The sequence below is a fragment of the Lycorma delicatula genome, chromosome 6 (genome assembly GCF_047948215.1).
Source record: "Lycorma delicatula isolate Av1 chromosome 6, ASM4794821v1, whole genome shotgun sequence".
NCBI classification, from domain to species: Eukaryota; Metazoa; Arthropoda; class Insecta; order Hemiptera; family Fulgoridae; genus Lycorma; species Lycorma delicatula.
In genome coordinates this window covers 143,782,014-143,803,587 of record NC_134460.1, presented here as the reverse complement: position 1 = coordinate 143,803,587, position 21,574 = coordinate 143,782,014, and the positions used below count along the sequence as shown (strand labels likewise).

General features: G+C 31.4%; 1 protein-coding gene across 2 annotated transcripts; it reads right to left on the bottom strand.

Moving 5' to 3' along the window:
• Window positions 1-482: 482 nt before the first annotated feature.
• Window positions 483-20,129, bottom strand: Dph1 (diphthamide biosynthesis 1). Of its 2 annotated transcripts, XM_075368722.1 has the most exons (4): window positions 19,165-20,129; window positions 15,516-15,605; window positions 11,081-11,246; window positions 483-1,401 (listed from the first exon to the last, which is right to left on the bottom strand). In XM_075368722.1, the coding sequence occupies exons 1-4, from the start codon at window positions 19,917-19,919 to the stop codon at window positions 1,084-1,086; spliced, it is 1,329 nt and encodes a 442-aa protein (XP_075224837.1). In that variant the 5' UTR covers window positions 19,920-20,129; the 3' UTR covers window positions 483-1,083. The 2 variants fall into 2 exon arrangements, with proteins under 2 accessions (XP_075224837.1, XP_075224838.1); XM_075368723.1 differs by lacking the exon at window positions 15,516-15,605.
• Between the last annotated feature and the right edge of the window lie 1,445 nt (window positions 20,130-21,574).

The window sequence follows — 21,574 nt, the reverse complement described above, 5'->3', positions numbered from 1 at the left end:
GTTTCCAAGCGAACACGTGTTTACGAAAGCAAAAATTCAAAAATGTCAGTGTGCGTATTTTGTAGTAAAAAAAGTGGTGCTTGGAAAGATTTTAGTGATCAAACATTGGAGAAAGCACATTTTATTCTGAAAGTTCGCAAAAATCATGGTTTGCAATATACCGAAGTTATTCTTCCTTCTGTTGCGAATGATAGTCAAAAATATCACATTAATGTTATATTATTTAAAGAGTAACATGAATAAAATTTGCAATTAAGGCCATTGAGAATGTAAGCAAAGGGGCTGTAATGACTAACAACATGTAGAAACATGTTTGAAGATACTGAGAAGAAGACTGTTTAAAGAGAATCTGTTGAAGAAACAGCATTGAACTAAAAAATAAATACTCTTTTATTTTATTTAATTTAAGTAGGTTACCTCACTGAACACTTTAATGATCCTCTCAATATGGTCAGGTTAGGGAGTCATCTTATAGAAAACAATTGTTTAATGTCAATACTAATAATTTAATTATTTTTTTTTTTATAAATACTAGTCGTCCCTATATAACCATTTTATATAGTGGCCTTTTTGGAGTGAGTTCACTATATTATAAAAATTTAAATTGCATACTTTATAGAAAATATGAATTCTATTGAATAATTTTTAGAAACCTGACAAAATGTGAAACTGTAATAAAAATAGTTTAAAAAATTTTTCTATTGCATTTAAAAATAGAATGTGCTGTATCCATAAAATTTTTATTTACTTGAAATATTGATACTAATTTTATTCATTCTGAATGTAAATAATTTCATAACAAAAGATAACTTTCATAAAAATGTAATGTAACTAAATATCAATAATGAAAAATCACATACAATAAAATTAAAAATATGGTAACACAATTCAAATAATGTTAACTAGAATTTATACAATCCAGCACATCAGTTTTTCCTGCTGTAACTTAACCAATAATGTACTAATCTCTTTAATTAATTAAAAAAATAAATAAGTCATCAATTTAAAAAAAAAATATATTATGCAGTTGTTTATAAATAATTATATAAATAAATATACTACATTAATTAAGCTACACATAAATCATTTCTCTATATTTTTTTTACACCCTTTTCCACAACAAGTTGTAGGTTTATGATTAGGAGTCCATGGACCAAGACTTGAATTAGCATAGAAGTCCATCGGATAAACATCAGCATGATGTTCAATTTGTCCAAGAGCTAATGCGCTTTCATACGGTGTTAACAATGGCTGTGTAAATGCAGAACCCCAATCAATAGATAACCTTGGGCAAGCAATTTGAATCCATGCTTCAATATTAGCGAATAAACTCAGTTTACTAGGGAAAACTTCTGATAATAGAACTACTATACACTGCTTTTTTAAATTACTTAAACGTTCCTAAAAAAAAAAAAAAATAAATAAAATTAATAGACATAAATAAATATTTTTAATAGAACATACTGATTTATCAATAGAACATTTCATCACATAATACTGCTAAGTTATTCAAATCCAATATCTACAATCATGAAACTTTCTCTGGTCAGTACAACCTTACAAAGTATTGGAAATTCAAATGTATTTAAGAACTATAACATGATATAATAAAAGTCAAAGCCTGACTAGAACCATCTAAAATAATCAGTGCAAATCAAAAAAAATGTTGATCATAGCTTGATCCAAAACTGTTTATTGTGAGATTTATTAATGCTTACATTAAACAGAATTAATTAAGCATTTTAAAAGTGTTAACAGAAGGAAAAAGTACCAATTTGTAATATATTTTTGAAGTAGATAATCTTTAAAACAAATAAATAAACCTTTTATTTTGATCAGTACGTAATAATACACTATTCCATAGATAAACAAAAGATAAATATTAAAAGTTAAAAACCACCTGCAGAAAAAAAAACACTGCTCTTTTGTTCTGGTTTGGTTCCATCGTAATTTTGTATTAACTTGCAAATACCCTGTTGGAATTTTGAAAATCAGACAATGTTTCCTGAGACATTATAAGAGCATTCCACTGCATCTCCTAAAACAGCACTCCAGGGGTACCCCGTTTGTTACCAGTTAATGGTGATAACTGGTCCAGCCTTGTATGAGAAACTTGTATCACCTCACCACTCTAGCCTCACACGCAGTCCCCATGGAAGCCCATTATTATTAAACAGGAATTTTTTAAACTTATTTAATACTATTTTATTTTATATAACGTAAATTTATATTATTTTTGTAATTTTATTCATCTGATTGATTTAAATCATTCAATTCAAACCCAGCTAACACAATGACAGAGGCTCATAGTTCATTAATTCATTTCATTAAAGTTTAAGCTTCAACCGGCAAATCTTCACTACTACATATATTTTTATAAATATACATACATATATATACATATCTATATAGCCTATGACACTCCCACAAGCAAAAGGATTCCAATGCTGGGTCATTCATCTAAATCGGTTCGGCCATTGAGCTGCTATAGCGGAACAAACATACATACATAAACCCTTCATTACACTCCTTTTTGGGCAGTCGTGTAAATTATTAATTTTATTAATAAAAGAAAGAGTTTATTAGTTAATATTTAGCAATAAAATTGTGGCACAGAGTGGACCAATGGTGGTGCACCAGGTGGCTGCATGCAGCTCCCTCCATGACTCTCTCCTGCTAGAAGCACTCCATTGTCAATTAATTTACAGACTATTTTATTTAATTACTAAGTGTAGATTATTTTTAATTATATTTTATATTTGTATTTTTATTTACTTATTATTATTTAATAATTTTATTATAAACGAAGAGGATTATTAGTTAATATTTAGCAATGAAGAACATGCTTGCAGGATTGAAATACTGCTCGTCAAAAAATCATATGACTTATTTTTTCTTAAATGTTTATAAACAATAAATTACGCCTTTTAGTTACAATTAAACATACATATTTATGTAGTCTATGACACTCGCCATAATGTAAGGATTCCAACGCGGGGTCATACATCTAAATCGGTTCAGCTGTTGAGCTCCTGTGGTGGAACAAACATACATACATCCTAAAAATATTACACTCCTTTTTGGGCAGTCGTGTAAAAAAGAACTGATCCAGCATTTGCCTTGCTGGATTGGAGCAGTAACATAAAATACACAATTAATTATTAAATAAAAAATAAATGTGATTAAATTCCATATTAATTGTAAACACATGATTAAAAATATAAATACAAGAAATAATGCTAAGTTAAATACATAAATATACTAACAAAAAAAATTCTGAAGGCTTTAATGAAAATTATTTGGGAATATTTATTTTTATACATGCTGAACAAGATTGTGAAAATTAAAGTTTTCTTTAAATTAGCACTATTTTTTAAAAATTCATTGACAACAATATTGTTTCTGTAACAGAAAATTGTTTAATTGTATTTTAAATAAATTTCTAAGAAAATTTGTAAGGTAATTGATTAAAAGTGGTAACAAAGCCTTAACTCACGAGCAGTAATGGGTTGCATTTAAAAAAAAATAGTTCTGTTGTTTAGTTTGATAATGGTATATTGTTTTTTTTTTTTTTTTTTTTTTAGTGAATATGTGACCATTCTTTTTACAAAAGATTGTGCACTCGTAAATATAAACACAGATAAGTTAACAGCATATGCAATCCTATATATTAAAAATGTCTTGTATATTTTTAAAGTTGTCAACAAAATTTCAGCTTTCTAATTTAAGGAATTTAAAAGTTTACAAAATACACAATCACACTCAGTAACTCAAAATTGAAAGAATTTTACCAAAATGTTAAGTGATAAAGTGTTGTTAACCTGTATGCATAACCATAACCTATATGCAATTTTAATCAGGATGTCTAGGGAGGTGTGTTAGCCAAAATTAAGGGACTCATTCAAGAGATCACACTAAATAAAAAGCTGACAACAAAGTTGTGATACTTTCCTGGCATTGATTATTTATTATTATACAGTAGAAGAATAATTACATATGAAAAAAGGTACCTAAGATTTATGTCGTTCTTTTTTTTTTGAGGGGGTAATGATGAAGTTTTATTGTAAAATTATTATTATTATTATTTTTAAATAAACCAAAAATGGTTAAAAAAATTCAATAAAATGATATGTTTTCTGATCCCCACCTCCAAAATCACCTTCCAACATTTTTTTTTTTGATTTTTCTACGTTTACTATGTTTAATGGTAGAAACTAAAAAAAAAAAAACTCCACTGAAAGATGTACAACCAATTAAAAGTTTCCTAAGATTTCTTTTTTTTTATGGTGGCAGGGTGGATTATGATGAGATTTCTAAAAGTTTAAATAAATCAATAAGTTTTAAAAAATACTAAAAATCAATATTTTTAACTTTGATTGGATCTACACCATCAATATTGCACCCAAAGTATTTTTTTGTCACTTGCACTAATACTATGCCTATGATTAAAAAATTTTGATTAAAAATATGCAATAAAAAATTAGCTTTCAATTTTTGGGGAAAGGAAGGGATTTTTTTTAATTGAAAGATAAACATGTATGCATGTACTGAGCTTAATATAAAATGGGGTTATGTTTACAAAAGTTTGAGAAAATTGACTCCAAAAAACTATTTACTCTACCTCCTGGAGAGGTATCAATCCCAAAGTTTTACCAACAAATTGCCCCATTATACTTGAATCTATAAAAAATTTCATCAAAATAGATTTATCCAGTAAAAAGTTATTAAGGTTCAAACACGCCAAAACATGTACATACTTATATATGTATGACAATTATGCATACATGAACCCAACATCTAGAAAATAAATAAGTTTGAAAATTTTACCTCTTAAAATTCCGAAATGGTGGCCATTTACATTTTTCGATCATTATTAAAAGTCTCCAATAACATTAGTTATTGAATTATGTTTTATTACATAAAATATTAAGTCTATTGTCAACAAGACAGCTCATTTGTTCAAATCAACTGAAAAACAACTGAGGTATGTCTGAAATTGTTAAATTGGACCACAAAAATTACGCAGTCTGACAGTTAGTTCTGAGCCTGTTTTTACTTCTTTCATTAATTGAATTAAAAACAAGTAATAATAATTTTTATTGTTAGAAAATCCAGAAAGGGACAAAAAGGAGAATTCTTTTTGTAAAGAATAGGTCCGTTATAAAATTGTCTTTTGTTATACTGCCTGCTGATACACAATGAACACCTGTTGTACAGTAAGAAGAGACCAGGTTTGGAATTCATGGGAACAAAAGCATCGATCAACTGTTCTCACACTTTGACCAGACCTAAGTCTTACCAGACATAGGTAAAGAGGCTAGCAGTATAAATAGTAAGACCAGCAAAAAAGAGTTCTATTAGAACCAGTCTGTGAGGCTTACGACGTCAGTCCCACAAGGGCAGTTCTGCGAGGAAAGGCTGTGAGTTGTGTGGGTTTGGAAGAGTTCTGCAAACCAGTCCAACGAGACATCACGATGATGGTCCAGCAAGAAGAGTCATGAATCCAGTTCAAATAAACACTGACAGAGCAGAAATAAGTTAAAATAGACACAAGAAGTTTCTTTTTTTCTGTCAAAATTGTAGAGACTAACATAAACTTAGTTATTTATTGTAACTTCCAAAGCTTATATCATAGTTATCACTTATTTTCAAAGTTCATATCTTAGTTTGATGGTTTTTACAACAAGTTCATATCAATGATGGTGCTCAGAGTAGATCTAGCTTATCTTATTATTTTGTTGTTACTACATAATTCATAGTAGTAGACTAGCTGCAGAGGCATGTCCTCTCCAGCTAGGCCCTCCGGGTCCACCAGGTTACCCTGGTGGGCAGCATTTTGGAATGGCATAATTTATTAGGTGTCCAAAATTGATTACCTCTTGTGTAAAAATGTTTTTTTTTTTTTTGAATGATGAAAATTGATCAAGGAAAAGTGATAAAAGGGTTCGTTATCATTCAGTTAAGCACATTTCCTCATTAGGAATTAACTTTTAGGGTGGTTTACCATTATCATGATTTCTAAAACCAAAATAATTTCAAAAAAAAATATCCGCTTGCACTTTTAAACTCTTCTCTTTAATAAACAAAAATCATTGTTCCACTTATCAATCTAGACCATCCAAGATTTCTTTAAAAACAATATTTTTCACTCGTTTATCTCTATGCTCTCGAGACAATTTCACTTTCACTCCACTCCACGCTTTTACTCTTGATAACGCAACATACAACTAACTGTCCATACCCAAAAACTTCTCTTCTCAAATCAATACCAACCAATTAAAAAAAAGCCCTTGAGACTTATTAATCGGCATACAAAAGGCTAATTACACAGGAAACTGAAGTCTTTTCAATACTGAAGTCTGATTAACTCATATAAAAGTGCAAGCTAATCATACTTAGCCTCTAAGTAAGTCCCTATTTGGAAATTTATTTAATTGCTAAGGACGAAATGTAGAATTCAAAATTCTTCTAATTTTTATTATTGTTTACCACTTCATTTGACCCACATGTTTTGCCCATATGTATGTTTAATTTTAACTACAGCAAAAAAAAAATTGTATATACGATTCTAAATGGTTAATCGATAGTATTATCAGTATCAATTTATTTTTATCAAAAATAGTTGTTCTAAGATCTGCTACAATATTGAATGAATTAATTAATTACGGTAGTAAAATTTATTTTATAATTATTATTACAGTCTTATTTATTGTTTATAAACATTTAAGCTTCCTCTATGAATCATGAGACCTTGCCGTTGGTGAGGGGGCTTGAGTACTCAGTGATACAGAGTAGCTGGACCGAAGGTGCAACCATATCGGAGAGGTATCTGTTGAGAGCCAGACTAAGGAATGATTCCTGAAAGAGGGCAGCAGCTCTTTCAGTAGTTGTTAGGGGCGTGAATCAGGACGACTTGGTAAAATATTCCGGAGGTAAACTAGTCTCCCGTTCGGATCTCCGGGTGGGGACTACTAAGGAGGGGGGTCACCAGAAAATTAAAAAATAACATTCTACGAGTCAGAGCGTGGAATGTTAGAAGTTTAAAAAAGGTTGGTAGGCTGGAAAATTTAAAAAGAGAAATGGATAGGATAAATGTGGATGTAGTAGGAATTAGTGAGGTTCGGTGGGAAGAGGAAGGCGACTTTTGGTCAGGTGATTTTAGAATAATAAACTCAGCTTCAAATAATGGGCAGGCAGGAGTAGGTTTCATAATGAACAAGAAGATAGGGAAGAGAGTAGAATATTTCAAAACGCATAGCAATAGAATCATTGTAATAAGGATAAAATCAAAACCTAAACCGACAACGATTGTTAATGTCTATATGCCTACAAGCGCCCATGATGATGATGAGGTAGAGTGTGTATACGAAGAGATGGACGAAGCAGGAGCGATATAAAATGCCGAATAGCACAAGCTAAACAAGCCTTCAGTAAGAAATATAATTTGTTTACATCAAAAATTAATTTAAATGTCAGGAAAAGATTTTTGAAAGTGTATGTTTGGGAGTGCCGCTTTATATGGAAGTGAAACTTGGACAATGGAGTATCTGAGAAGAAAAGATTAGAAGCTTTTGAAATGCGGTGCTATAGGAGAATGTTAAAAATCAGATGGGTGGATAAAGTGACAAATGAAGAGGTATTGCGGCAAATAGATGAAGAAAGAAGCATTTGGAAAAATATAGTTATAAAAGAGACAGACTTATAGGCCACATACTAAGGCATCCTGGAATAGTCGCCTTAATATTGGAAGGACAGGTAGAAGGAAAAAATTGTGTAAGCAGGCCACGTTTGGAATATGTAAAACAAATTGTTAGGGATGTAGGATGTAGGGGGTATACTGAAATGAAACGACTAGGACTAGATAGGGAATCTTGGAGAGCCGCATCAAACCAGTCAAATGATTGAAGACAAAAAAAAAATACATTTAAGAAAAAAATCTTATGTTTTTTTTTTACGGGTATATGTTCAATCATGTAAGCATGTTCTTTCTTTTTGCTCTTATTTGTTGGTGTTGCTTCTTCCTACTTATTGTTTATAAACATTTTTTTAAAAAAAATCATGTTTTTTGACAGGCAGTATGTTTGATCATGTAAGAATGTTCTCAGCTAAGGGGGATAGGAGACACACACAGACCCACATAAAAATGCCCTTTAGTAGAATAGGATTATAAGTTAATTTTAACAAACATTTTTTGCTGGTTTAGTAAATAATTAATAAAAAACTAATTTTTCATGATAAAATTATGAAAAACTAGTTCTTTACAATTTATTCTAATAGCAGTGCCAGATTTCATTATACACATCTTCAGAAGATCAAGACAAATGATAAAATTTAAAAAACAATAATAGAAGCTGAAGTTATACAATTTGTCAGACAAAAGAATAAACATTATAGCACTATAAAAAAATGTTACAATGATGACAACGAAGTAATTCTTCAGGATTTGTTAAAATTCTTAATGACATAACATTTAAAAATAAAAAGATAGGAATAAGTTTCACCACTTTGATTAACCACTGCTGTGAAACAATGGAATTTATGGTGAAAAAAATGAAGATAAAGGATTAGAACTAAAATAAAAGTTCTGAAGAACAAAAATGCAAAAATGGAAGACAGATTAATTGAGGCTGAACAATATTCTAAGACCAACTGCTTCTAAATTCATGGTGTTTCCTGATCTCCTACTTAAGATCCAGAGGATGTAATAGTGTCCATTGGAACTGCCTTGGGATAAGTATCCCATCCATCTCAATAAAAAATATAATACTATAAAACTGCACCTATTATATTAGTACAATTCACAAAAGGAGAATCATAAAAGAACTGTTGAAGAAAAAAAGAGTGAAGAGGGATTTAGGGATTTCTCTACCAGACATGAATTTGGGAATGGATAGACCAAACTAAATTTTTAAATGTCTTGAACGTAGGGCAAATATTTGTAGCCAATGAAAATTGAGAAAAGTTACAAATATTTGTAGGTAAGAAAAGAAAATCTTTTTTTTTCAAAAAATGATTTGTTGAGGCTTAATTTTTAAAAAAGTCTTAAGAGTGTTAATCATTTTTATAGTGACAAGATGAAATTTTTTTTTTAAATTAGTATTGAAACAGCAAGAGTCTAGGTAAATTTTTAGTGTATCAAAACATTAAAAATGCAATAAAAAAGTTTTGATTTATTTTATTAGTGAATTACAATCATTGTGCAGGAAATGTTTGTTAAGAATTATTGATATATCTGAAATATTTGTCTTATATTATGAACTAAGCAACTTTAATATTAATAATTATAATATTTATGTTAGTTGGAGTCATTCTTTAACGTCAGATGGGATCTCAGTTGTTGTACAATATGATTTAACTTTTACAGCATCTTTACTTGATATGTTATCTACTAGTGGATTGCTAATTAATAATTATATCTTAAATATCTGCATAAAAGATATCTTTTGATAGCAGTTATCAGTTCACATTATGAATTTTCTGAAAATAATTTTATAAAAGAATTAATATATTAGAATGTTTTTTTTAATACTTCAATAATGTTTTGATATACAAAAAACAGTGACAGTAATTTTAACTGGTGACATAAATATTGATTTATTAGATGATAAGAATTTTATAGACAAATGTAAATTCACAATGCGAAGTAATAAATACACAATTAATACAAAAATGAGGTCATCAGGCTTATATCAATGACTTGCATTAGATTTAATAATAATACAAACGTGAAATTCTACTGAACATGGAGGAGAATTGAGGTTAAGATTCTTTGTATAACTAACCAACCATTCTCACTGTGTATTTTTTACATTAATTTCTTTGTTAATTTTAATAGTAGTAATAATAGTAAAAATAATAATATATTAATTCTGTTAAATTAATTAACTTAAACTAAAAGAATTTTTATATGATTTTAATTGGGATAAACTTTATAAATATTGTGAAACTTTACGTACTTTAGTAACCAACTGAATAAGCAGACTGATATGTTTAATTGGATATGCGAGGTAAGAGTGAATGTGAAGCTAAAATCCTGGATAAATGACTTTTTTAATAAATGAAATGAAAAGGCGCAGTGAATTATTGATAAAAAGAAAACCCTTAAATCAAATTATCATAGTATAAAAATTTGATAAACTCTTACATAAAGTATTATAAAGGAATATATTTTCAAAGTTTATTTTTTACTGCAAGAAAAAATTCAGTAGCAGGCAATAGAAAATTGATTCTTCGTAGATGAAAAATAAAAAGTTTGTAATAACAATAGGACAGTATTAAAAAGTAGTAGAGTTTGTGAATCAGATGTAGAAATGGCAAGTGCCTTTAATGATTATTTTCTTGGTATAGCAGAAAAACTAAAAAATTGCCAAGAGTTATAAGAAAATGATACATTATGCATACTACAAGGGTTATTCAATAATTAAAGAGACAAATGGAAACAGTGAAAAAACTTCAGTAAAATAAACAAACTGTCTGAGATTGAAGTTGGCACCCTGATAGAAAATACAGCTGTTCAAAAAGAATTTCCATTATTATAACCTCTTTTGTTTATTTCAAAATGTCAGCTCTGAAACATGTGGTGAAGGACACAATGCCGTGATAAGATTTTTTTAAAGGTTTATAACCAGAAAAATCCACTCATAAATGTTAAAAACAGTACAGTAAAAAGTATATTAACAGATGATATCGCTCATGTCACAGGCTAGTTGAAATTCTTTAAATGCAGAAATCTTAAAAAACAATTTAGTCAGAGTAAAGTAATGGACATCCATAAACAGAATCATTAAATAAATGTATCATTATATAAATGTATTAAATAAATGTATGGTTAATTTTATTTAATTTAAGAAAGGGAACAGATAAGTTATCTCCCTTAAACCATAACAAATTAAGTTACTCATGAAAACCTTATCAAGATATAAAACAAATAGAATCCGCTAAATATAACGGAAACTTAACATAAGAGTGAAATCTATCTGAGAAATAGATGAATTTTTTTATAACCTTTTTACCTTAAACTCAAAATAAGTCCGCTATGGAGGATTTTTTAATTAACCTGATTTGATCAATATTAGCTTACCTGAATATAATTTAAAATCCTAGGATTTCCTTGTCGTCCAAGTGTTCCCAATATGATTCCAAATTTTCCAGCTTTAGCTGCTTTCTGTACAGAATCGTAACGAATCATTTTCATTTTTTCATGATCGTAAGATTCTTCAGTGAATTTCTTCTCATAAGGATCATAACTGTAATATAATTAAAAACATCCTTAAACAAATTAATAGAATTTAAAAAATCTAAAACATTATTACAGTGAAAAGTGTTATGAAATATCATCCTTTGTGATTATTAATAGAAAATATAAAGAAAAAATTATTTCTTGTCTTGCTCTAAGTACTAAAATATGCACAAGAAAACAGATATTTATTTATACATTAACTAATGGTCTAAAATAAAAAAGCAAAAAAATAAAATAACCCAGAAATGCACATTTTAGTATGACTGGTGAATTTTGCAAAACTTCTAGCAATAGACCTTAATACAATCTAATTAGTATTCTCTAGAAAACTCTCTTCAATTGAAATTTCTTTCATACTCCTCTTCCTGTATGCAGATATGTATGTCGTTTAAGCGTCAATGATCCTGATGAACAGAACTATCAAACTCAGATCTACTTCTTATTTTGTCAATGATATTAGAACAAATCGTACAGCAGTTGCAGCAATAGTTAATTTCTTACTAATAGTTAGTAAGTATAATTAATGATAAGGCAACACTTTCGCCCATAATTCACATTTTAGAGTACTGGTACTGTAGATGAACAAAAACTATCCGGGCAACAGTTCTGACTGACAAATCTTCAGAATGTATCCATGCATCCTTTTGAATGATCACCTAAAAATTTAATGAAGGCTCTCTCAGAAGATTGAAACATCATATGGGAGTATCTGCAAAGCCACAAAGAAATAAAAAATTCATCTGTACCAAATTTATATCATACAAGAAGTGTGAGAACCCAACCAGAGAAAGACTCAATTAAATTATCACAAATGGTTTAAGTTTTTAATTCACGGCAATATTCAGATCTTGGATAACATTTTCTTTAGTAATAAGGCATGGTTTCATTTAAGTGGCTGTGTAAACAACCACAATGACTGATATTGGAGTACACAGAATGTCATGGTTCCCACAAGACTACATTACATCAAGAAAAAATGGAATCTGTGTGTATTTTCTCAGAACAGAATACTGGATCCAATTGTTTTCATGGAAACAATAACAACTGAATGCTACCAGTAGCTTATAAATGACTTCATGGTGGTACTAGAAGATGAACACAACTGCTAGTTGCAACAAGATGGTGCAACAGCCTACACAGCAAATAACACAGTGATACTGCAGTGCAAGTTCTTTGAGGAAAGTCATTTCCTGTGGTCTACAGCCACCTAGGTACTTAGATTTACCACCTACCACAGTTTTTTTCTTTGGAGTTATTTAAAAGAAAAAACGTTCAAAGATAATCCTTGCAAATTGATCGATTCAGAACATTTAAGTCAGAATATCCCATATCAGCACTGCAACCATTAAATAGAAAGTGGCTGCTAACTGGAAGAAACATGTTGATGCCTGCACAGCTGCAAATGAAGGCATTTTGAATATTTATTATTACAAGTTATTAAATATTTATTTCTTAAAATTTCACAGTTTTTTTCTTATACTGATTTCCACATAAGTTTTCTTTCCATCTAAGCTGCCTAGCTTTTCACTAACCATTATTTTAAATAGGATAGCAAGAAAAAAAACAATTAGCACATAACCTAAACCAACTCTCACATAGTAATTTAGATTTATAAAGTGAAACAGAAACTCAACACGTTAACTTGATCACATCTCTACAAATGTAGGATCAATCAAGCTTCGCAACAAACTGTTTGAGTAGACATTTAGATTTTCTTACATCTATGCTTTTGAAGCAAATCAACACATTAAGTTAGTTCATTTTTTCTTAGTACATAATTGAGAACTAAGTTCTAATTTCTTAATAAAAATCAGTAAGTTATTCTCCAGATGCCTCATAAGAAATGAATTCGTCTATGACAGCACTAGGGGAATTTCAGTATTCCCCAAAGAAATACACAACCGGATCAAGAGTTATGCAGAAGCAACCAGTTGGGTCATTCCATGTCAAGTGGTCCAGTTTTTAAAGTCATCCTCAGTTGACCATCTCCAAATATCATCAAATTTTTGATAGAGGCTTCCCATGATCTGAAATGCCATTTTACCAAATTGCATCTCTTTATCTGCTATGGCTGATTTTTGTGGGCTCTTGAAAAAGGGGTACTTACATACGAGGTCTGTAAATAAAGTAATGAGACTGGTTTAGAAAAACATTTTTATACAATCCAATTATACATGGACTCAGAAACCAGAATATCCTTCAGATGGTCAGTTACATTTTTTTATGTTTTCTACTGTTCCAAAATAGTGTCCTTTGGGACGTTTTTTTAAAGTATGAAACAGGAAAAAGTCGCAGGGACTCAAGTCAGGTGAATAAGGTACTCAAATATCCAAGATTCGATACCTGTAATAACATTTTTTAGAAAATCAAGATCAGTTTCAATTCACTCTAGAAGATCGCGGCACACTTCCACCCTGTTGTTTTTCTGTTCAACAGAGACCAAGTTTTTTTTTAAATTTTGCAGAAACTTTTTTTTATGTCCAATTTGTTTGTCAAAATTTCAACACACCGTATTTGACTACGGTATGTTCAAATACAATTGTTCTGTAATCATTTTGACAGCGAATTGTCAGTTGTACCGTATCAAGTTTCTGATTCACTGAACAATATCGTCACTTTTTGACAACAATCTTCCAGAGCATGGATCATCCACAATTGATTCCCGGTCATCTGAAAATGCTTTAAAACTCCTAAAAGCTTGTGCTCATGACAGAGTGTCATCCCCATATGCCCTTTTCAATTTTGAAAAAGTTTCAATAGCATTCTCACAGAGTTTAACACAAAACTTGATTGCACAACGTTGCTCATAATTAGTATCACTCATGTTTGTAATGCACAAAAAAAACTCGTTTCACAAAAACTTTGTTTACATCTCATGTGGCAACAATAGACTAATTATATTAATACCTAATATAAATCAGCTGTTCATATAACCAGGTGTTTACTAGTAAGTTTACAATATTGCCACTTTGGTTGCAAAAAAAAATTGGTCTCATTACTTATTTACAGACCTCTTATTTTGTGGACACATGTAAAAATTGTTATCTTTGACTAACAATTTTGATAGCAATAATAAATATATAGAATCACATTTTGGTACTGTTGTTAATTTTTTATGCTATATCTGAATTCTGAATATGTTAGTCACAAGTTTCTTTTGGAACCTCGTTTTGAGATATAAGCAGCTGAAATTCAGCCAAAAATTTGTCACAAAATTTTGATCTTATATATTTCCTTATCTAATTCTTTAATTGGAATGAGACTTTGTAATTTAAAAAAGGGAATAATTATATGTAGGATCCTGCAGTTTCAGAGCAATTGGAATCTTGTCAGAAGACATCTATCACCAAATCTAGTAAAAAATTCTTTATCATTTTTTTTGGCTCTTCTTCAAAGGCTAATATCTCAAGTATACCTTCTCAGATTTTTTAAACTTTATAATAGGTGGAAAGGGGAGCTTTTAAACAACATAATCCATGCATTTGTTTTTTGACCCGTATATTATAGTAGGTAAGAAAGCTTTTCAAACACAATTAATCTTATGCATGTAACAGATTTTTAATCTGTGGAAATTTCTAGTTAAATAAAACAGCTGAAGGTGGAAAAACATTAAATGCTTCGGAATATAATTAGATTTTTTACAGAATGTTCTAAAATTTGCAATTTCTTGAGAAAAAAAATTGCAGTGTTCCAGAAAATGTCTAGGCTGAAAAAATCCATTTTCTAAAATTTTCTATAATGTTCTGGAAAACTCCATTCTTCAGAACATTACAGAAAGTTCTGGAAAACTCCATTCTCAAAAAAAATTATAGAAATTTCTGGAAAGATTCCATATCTTCTAGAATGTTCTTTATTTTGAAGATAGGCTATATAAGCATCAATGTTCTGTGAATTAGCAAAGTTGTTAGTGAATAACTTCTATAATCAGTTGTGACATTTATTGTTATCGCCAACTATGTTTTGAATTGTATTAAAATGAGTGAAGTTCTTGGTCCCTGCCATTTTGGTAAGCCTGATGGCTCTGAATACCACAAGTCTTTAATGTTTGATTATAGAAAAGCTTTTTTGTTGCAGGTGAAAGAACTTTCAGCAATGAACAAAGAACTTTTACAGCGACAATCTGTAATTAGCTTCATTGAAGAAGATGCTGACATGTGTTCCTATTATAAAGTTGTTTTGCTGATGAAGTTTGAATTCCTAGTTTGTCTTCAGTAACAAATAGAAAACCAGATATTGACACAAAGAGACTTATTTGAATTTTGTAAAAAAATTATACCAGGAATCAGATTCTTTTTTATTCCAGGAGAAGAAGTTGAGCGAATTCAATCTGAACAGGAAATCCGGTTTAGAAGTGGTCACACAATTGCTGTAACAAGAAAGAACCACCAGTTTAGGTCAGTTTTGAAAGCTAAAAATCAAAGTCAGCAGTGTCTCAAATGATACTTCAGTATTTGAAGCTGATGCTTACCAAACTAATAAACCCACTCAAGGCATATCATTTACCAGCTTGCAACCAGGCCAATATGTGGCTTGCATGTATGACAATATTTGATGGATTGAAAATACATGCGATACATCTTTTGAAAAACATGATGCCCTCATTAGTTTTATGCACCCTCATGGTGCAGTTTGTTCTTATCATTGGCCCCCTAGGAAGGACATTTGCTGGATTCCAGAACAGCACATTTCTTGAAGCACAATCAATGACATCATCAGAATGATAATATATATATATATATATCTCCAGAATACATACAGTCAGTCTATGATTGAGAAACAATTTAAGCTGAAGTGGAATTAAAAGTATTGTGCTAAAACATTTCTGACTACTTTAGATATTTTTATTTTATTTTGAAGCTACTGTGTTCTATAATATTGTAATACTTTATTAAACTCTGTTATTACTACTATGATTATATTTCATTTTGTTTATGATTTTAGTATTTTTGTGCACGTGTAATAAATATTTAAAAAAATTGTGCTTGCCATAACAGAAATAATTATTTGAAACTGCCTTCTCTGCATTCAATAGGAGACATGATACAACTAATATACTTAATAACTTTGTATTAATAGGCAGCAAAACAGATATTACTAAATAAAAAATTACTTTCTACTAGAGAGTATTCATTTAATCCATAAACATTACAGAAAACTTGTTCCCTGTGTGAAAGATGCAATGTCTTTTAACTGTTTTTTCTGCCATTTATAAACTACAAATCAAAAAACAAACTGCATGGATTTTGTAATTTAAAAGTTCCTCTTTCTAACTATTATAAAACTAACACAATCTAGGAAGATATACCTGAGATATAAGCTTTAAAAGGTAGGTCAAAATCAGGATACAAAACTTTTGACAAAATTTGATGATGAATATCTCCTAACATAAGCCTCCAGTTGCTTTAAAACTTCAGGTTGTTACACACAATTATGGTCTTTTTGAGGTTACAAAGTTTCATTTCGATTAAAGTACAAGATAAGGAATTATAAAAGGGCTGTCCAGAAAGTAAATTAAGTTTTGAAATAAAAAACCAACCAAATAAAATAAAGAAATTTTATTATATGCATTTGAAAGGAACAATCTTAAACTATTTTTCTACACAGTCACCGTTTAAACTGAGGTAGTTATCATAAATATACTCAAGCTTTTCAATTCCTTCTCGGTAGAAATCTGCAGCCTTAGATTTTTGGCACCCACCTTGCACAAAACTTGAAATAAACAAGCTTTCCCCAATACAATTTCATGCAGTAAACTTTGTGAAATTTGGGAGAAATGAAGTGAAAGTTCCGTAATTGTAATGTGGCAATTTTCATGAATTTTATCGTCAGTTTATCAGTCACAAGGCTAGGTTGACCACTGCGGTCCTCATTATGAACATTGGTGTGGCTATTTCTTAAACTGAATGCACCACTGCCTCACGCCACCTTCACTCATTATTCAATCTCTGTACACCTCACAAAGATGCCGATGAATATTAATTTGTTTGACATTTTTTACCAGTAAAATCCTAATCATTGAACGCACCTCACAACTTGCAGGATTTTTCTCATTGGAGCACACATTTCAATAATTCACAACAATCAAAGTAGAAAAATCACAGTCCACACGCTACGATAGCTTGATGCGTACCGAGTGCTGAATGTAGAAACATTTTGACGCCAAGAAGGTAGTTCACCCATTTCCACACTAGGCACAAATGTAAGTTACTTTCTGGTTCGCCCTCATACCTCATATATGCTCAAACTTTGACTTACAAAATGTCACAAATTTTTGGCTGAATTTCAGTTGCTATATCTCAAAACCAGGTGGTAAAAGAAACTTGTGAAAAATATTTGAATTCAGCATAAAATGTTAACTGAAAGTATTAAAACTCAAACCTATAGCTTTATTATTGGCTTCCAAATTATATGTCAAAGTTAGAATTTGTTGGATGTATGCACAAACTACCAGTAATTACCCTTTTTTCAAGAGATCACAGAAAATCAGCAATGTCAGATATAGAGCTACAATTTGGTAAATGGCTCTTACAACCACTGCAAATGTCCATGCAAAATTTGATGAAGTTTGGAGATTGTCAACTGGGGACCCTTGGTCCACTTGACATGGAATGACCCAGTTATTGGCCCTTAAAAGCACACAAACCAACTAAATGTACAACAGAATAAATCTTCAGATTAATCTTAGTTAAATCCATGACCAGAAGGAAAGATGAATATTTCATTACAAAATAAAATTGTATAAAAACATTAACTTGGTAAGTCAGCAACCAACAAGCATGCCAACTACAGGATATTCAACTAAAAGAGGCCCCATCTCTCAGTATTTTACAGTAAATGCATATATTGGTGTGAGGTGAGTAAAATAATGTGGAAGATGTTGGTACAACTGGAACTATAGTGGGGAGGACTGTTTGTGTCAACAAAAGTTGAGGGAGAAATTTGAAAAGGAAGCACCAGTGAAAAGTGTTATTCAGAAGTTAGTTAAAAAGTTTTGTGAAACGGGTTCAATGTTGGAACAGAAACGTGCTGACACAAATCGTTTTAACAATGCAGGTCATACAAAACTAAAGTGGCAGTTTCAAGATCTCCTCATAAATCTTTGCGGAGACTAAGCCTAGAAAAAAACATTTCACTAGGTTCAGTCCTCTGTGCAGTAAGGAGAATGCTGAAATGTTATCCGTATTTAATGCCAGTTTTCCGTGGCTAATGCTGATTATGTTAAAAGTATTCACTACTGTTAATGGTTCCAAGACCTTCATTGGAGGTAACAATGGCATTTTAGATCAGGTGTTTTTCACAGACAAATTGTGGCTTCATCTTGGTGGTTATGTTAATAGTCAGAACTATTGGACCTGGGATACTAAAAAGCTGCACATTTTCTTTGGATCTCCCCATAACCCACAAAAAATAGATGAATGGTGTGCAGTTTCAAGCTAACAAATAATAGGACCCTAATTTTTGGAAAAAAACTGTGGATGCTGGCATCTTCCATGAAGTTATCCAACATTTCATAGTCTTATTGCAAGAGAATCAGCATGATTGCTGGTTGCAATAGGACAGCACCACTTGCCATACAGCTCTTTCTATTTTGAAGATGCTACAGGATTTTTTCAGTGGAACATTTCTAAAGGATTGTGGCCACCAATATCTCCTGATCTGATTAGTCTGGACTTCTTTCTATGGGATTAATTTTCCATGAGGAGTAGAACAACAAGAGTAGCCAGGAACACTGTGAAACATGTTAACAAGTGCATTGAAGTGGATGGAAATAGTTTTCAACATCTTCTGTAAATAATTATACAAATGATTACCAATAAACTATTATTTATAAACTCAACTAAGTGATGGGACATCTTTTAAGTTGAACACTAGTATATTTCACCAAACTTTAGATCTATTCAACAGAAAAAAAAATTGCCACTTACCGAAAAGCTTTTAACTGAGGATTTGCTATCATAGCTGCTTCTAAATGAAATCTTCCATCACCTAAATAAACTAAACTATCAATATCATTTATCACAGGGGCAGTACATCCCAATATTTCACCAGGAGACAATGGTTTTGCTTGTGGTATCGTTATATGGTAACCCTCTAATCGTAACTCGTTTGCAGCTGCATGAAGTGTAGTAACAAACTGTATTGTACTAACAAAACCCAGTCTAGGTTTTGTTGGGAAGTTAAACTTAATAGTTTCAATAAAATGATGAATATCAATTTTAATATCAACAAATATATAAAGTACTTTAATACCAACCGTCTGATCAACAGGTATTAAGCAGCTGTGACCATAATGTACCAAAAGATCAGCTCCTAATGCACGAGCAGTAAAATCATCCACACAACATGCTCCATATGTAACATCACCCATAATAATTGTTGTGGCATTGGTAAATCTTTCTATTGTATCACATATTGTTGTAGCAAACATTAATAAACCTTCAGGCATTTGTAAAGCAACAATTTTCGAAGATAACTGCTGAATTCGCCATATAGTTTTTTCAATTTCAAAATTATAATTTTTTGGTAGAACATCGATAGCTTTTTTTAATTCTGTATTATTTTGGATACTATCAGGAATTTTATTTATAGATTTTATAACCGGTTTAAAAACTTTTCTTACAGGTTTAGCTTTAATAACGACAACACAATCACTATTTTCACTAGAATTCCCAGCTGACATTGCTAAATTTGAGGTTACACTACGTAACAAATAAAAAATAACGTTAATAATCACAGCTCTTAATCATTTCTTACTTCTACTAATAGATAAATAATGAAGCAATATTAGAAACTAACTTACAACGGTCGGTAAGTGAAGAAATAAAACAACGTTTTAAACACGTGCCGTCATTAACGAAGTCTCAATAGTCACATAAGCTCACTCAACACATGTTCGACTAACGATATCGATAGTACATCAAATTTATCGATATTACAGAAACACAAAGAGTTTCGAAATGTAAAAGCCATATCTTTGCTAATGATCATGTTATCGACAGGATAAATTTTGTTATTGTAACTATCGCTTATTCTTAAGCAGTTACACCAATATACTTCTCTATTAAAACTAACTATTAATTCAAGTCGCTTAATACCCAAGTTCTGTAATACATAGATATAAAAACATTTCATCATCCTCTTGAATAGTTCAAATGTTAGCCCCCAGCTTAAACTCGCGATGTAATGCCGCATAATAGATACAATCCGCAATAAGATACAAGATGTGGTGCAGTCAGTCGGCAATCTCAGCGAGCACAAACTGGTGCATATTTGAGCCATCAGATATCCATGAGTGAGCCTATTCGCAAACGGCAGGTAATAACCTTCTTTGGTAGCATTCCCATTCACTTTGCCACTCATCATGAACCACCCTCTTCTGGAAAAAAAGATTATTAAAAGTGATACGATCACTGAAAGGAGGCGGAACAAGCCTCCTTTGCTGCACTATCTGCGTGCCCATTAACTTCAATTCCTATATGGCTGGGGATCCAGCAGAAGCTCTCTATTGTATTACGACTAGTCATTTAGGAAATAAAACAATGAATCTCACAGGCAACAGGATGTCTTCTTTTTTCTTTTTTTTTTAAAGATGGAGGAACCCCATTTACGGGTGTCTAGGAAAAATCGGACTCGCTAACAAGTTCCGCAAGATATTATTAGGTCCGTATGTATTCCTGCGCACTACAGACTAAACCTCCACCCCTTCGGGACCGCTTATGCAGCACTACTTCAGGAAGGGGGGAACGCCTGCTCACACAATCGGACACCGCAGTCAAGGAACAACACTAAGACATAGCTAAGCACAATTACACCCACATACACAGTCGGCCCTCAGAGGCAAACAACATACGCACACAACAGTCAAACAAATTGTAGTATACGTACACGCACACACACAGCCAGCATCATGCACTCTTTCGGGTACTGACCACATACTTACACAGAACTTATCAGGACGTCCATAGTCTCTAAGCTTCAGAAGAGAGGAACATACCTACGACCCGTGCCTTCGGAGTGACCACGGCTTCATTGCATCCAGTCGACCCCCACAAGGTCGAAGGCCCCCTAGACACACGACCGCAGCCCTCTCCGCCGCACAGCATCTTTTCGGCTCGTAGTTCCCCTTCGGCTTTCTTCAGCGACACGCAGTTTGTCTACAATTACTTTGGCAAATCTCGCACTGCGTTCCAGTTCTCGTCTTTCGCTAACATAATCTGCTCGAAGTCTTCAGGTAAGAACATATCCCCCCTGCCCAACGTATCCAAGACTTGGCCACGCTCAAGTTCAAAACGGGGACACCGGAAAAAGACATGATAAGATGTCTCTTTAGTTCCA

What these genes read in the sequence shown, in the direction of transcription:
- Dph1 (XM_075368722.1), bottom strand. Translation starts at nt 19,919, where the DNA reads ATGTCAGCTGGGAATTCTAGTGAAAATAGTGATTGTGTTGTCGTTATT. An exon ending in CCTCAGTTAAAAGCTTTTCG is followed by an intron (nt 15,606 to 19,164) that starts GTAAGTGGCAAT and finishes TTCTTGTTACAG; the next exon opens with CAATTGTGTGACCACTTCTA. An exon ending in AAAAAAGAATCTGATTCCTG is followed by an intron (nt 11,247 to 15,515) that starts GTATAATTTTTT and finishes ATTATATTACAG; the next exon opens with TTATGATCCTTATGAGAAGA.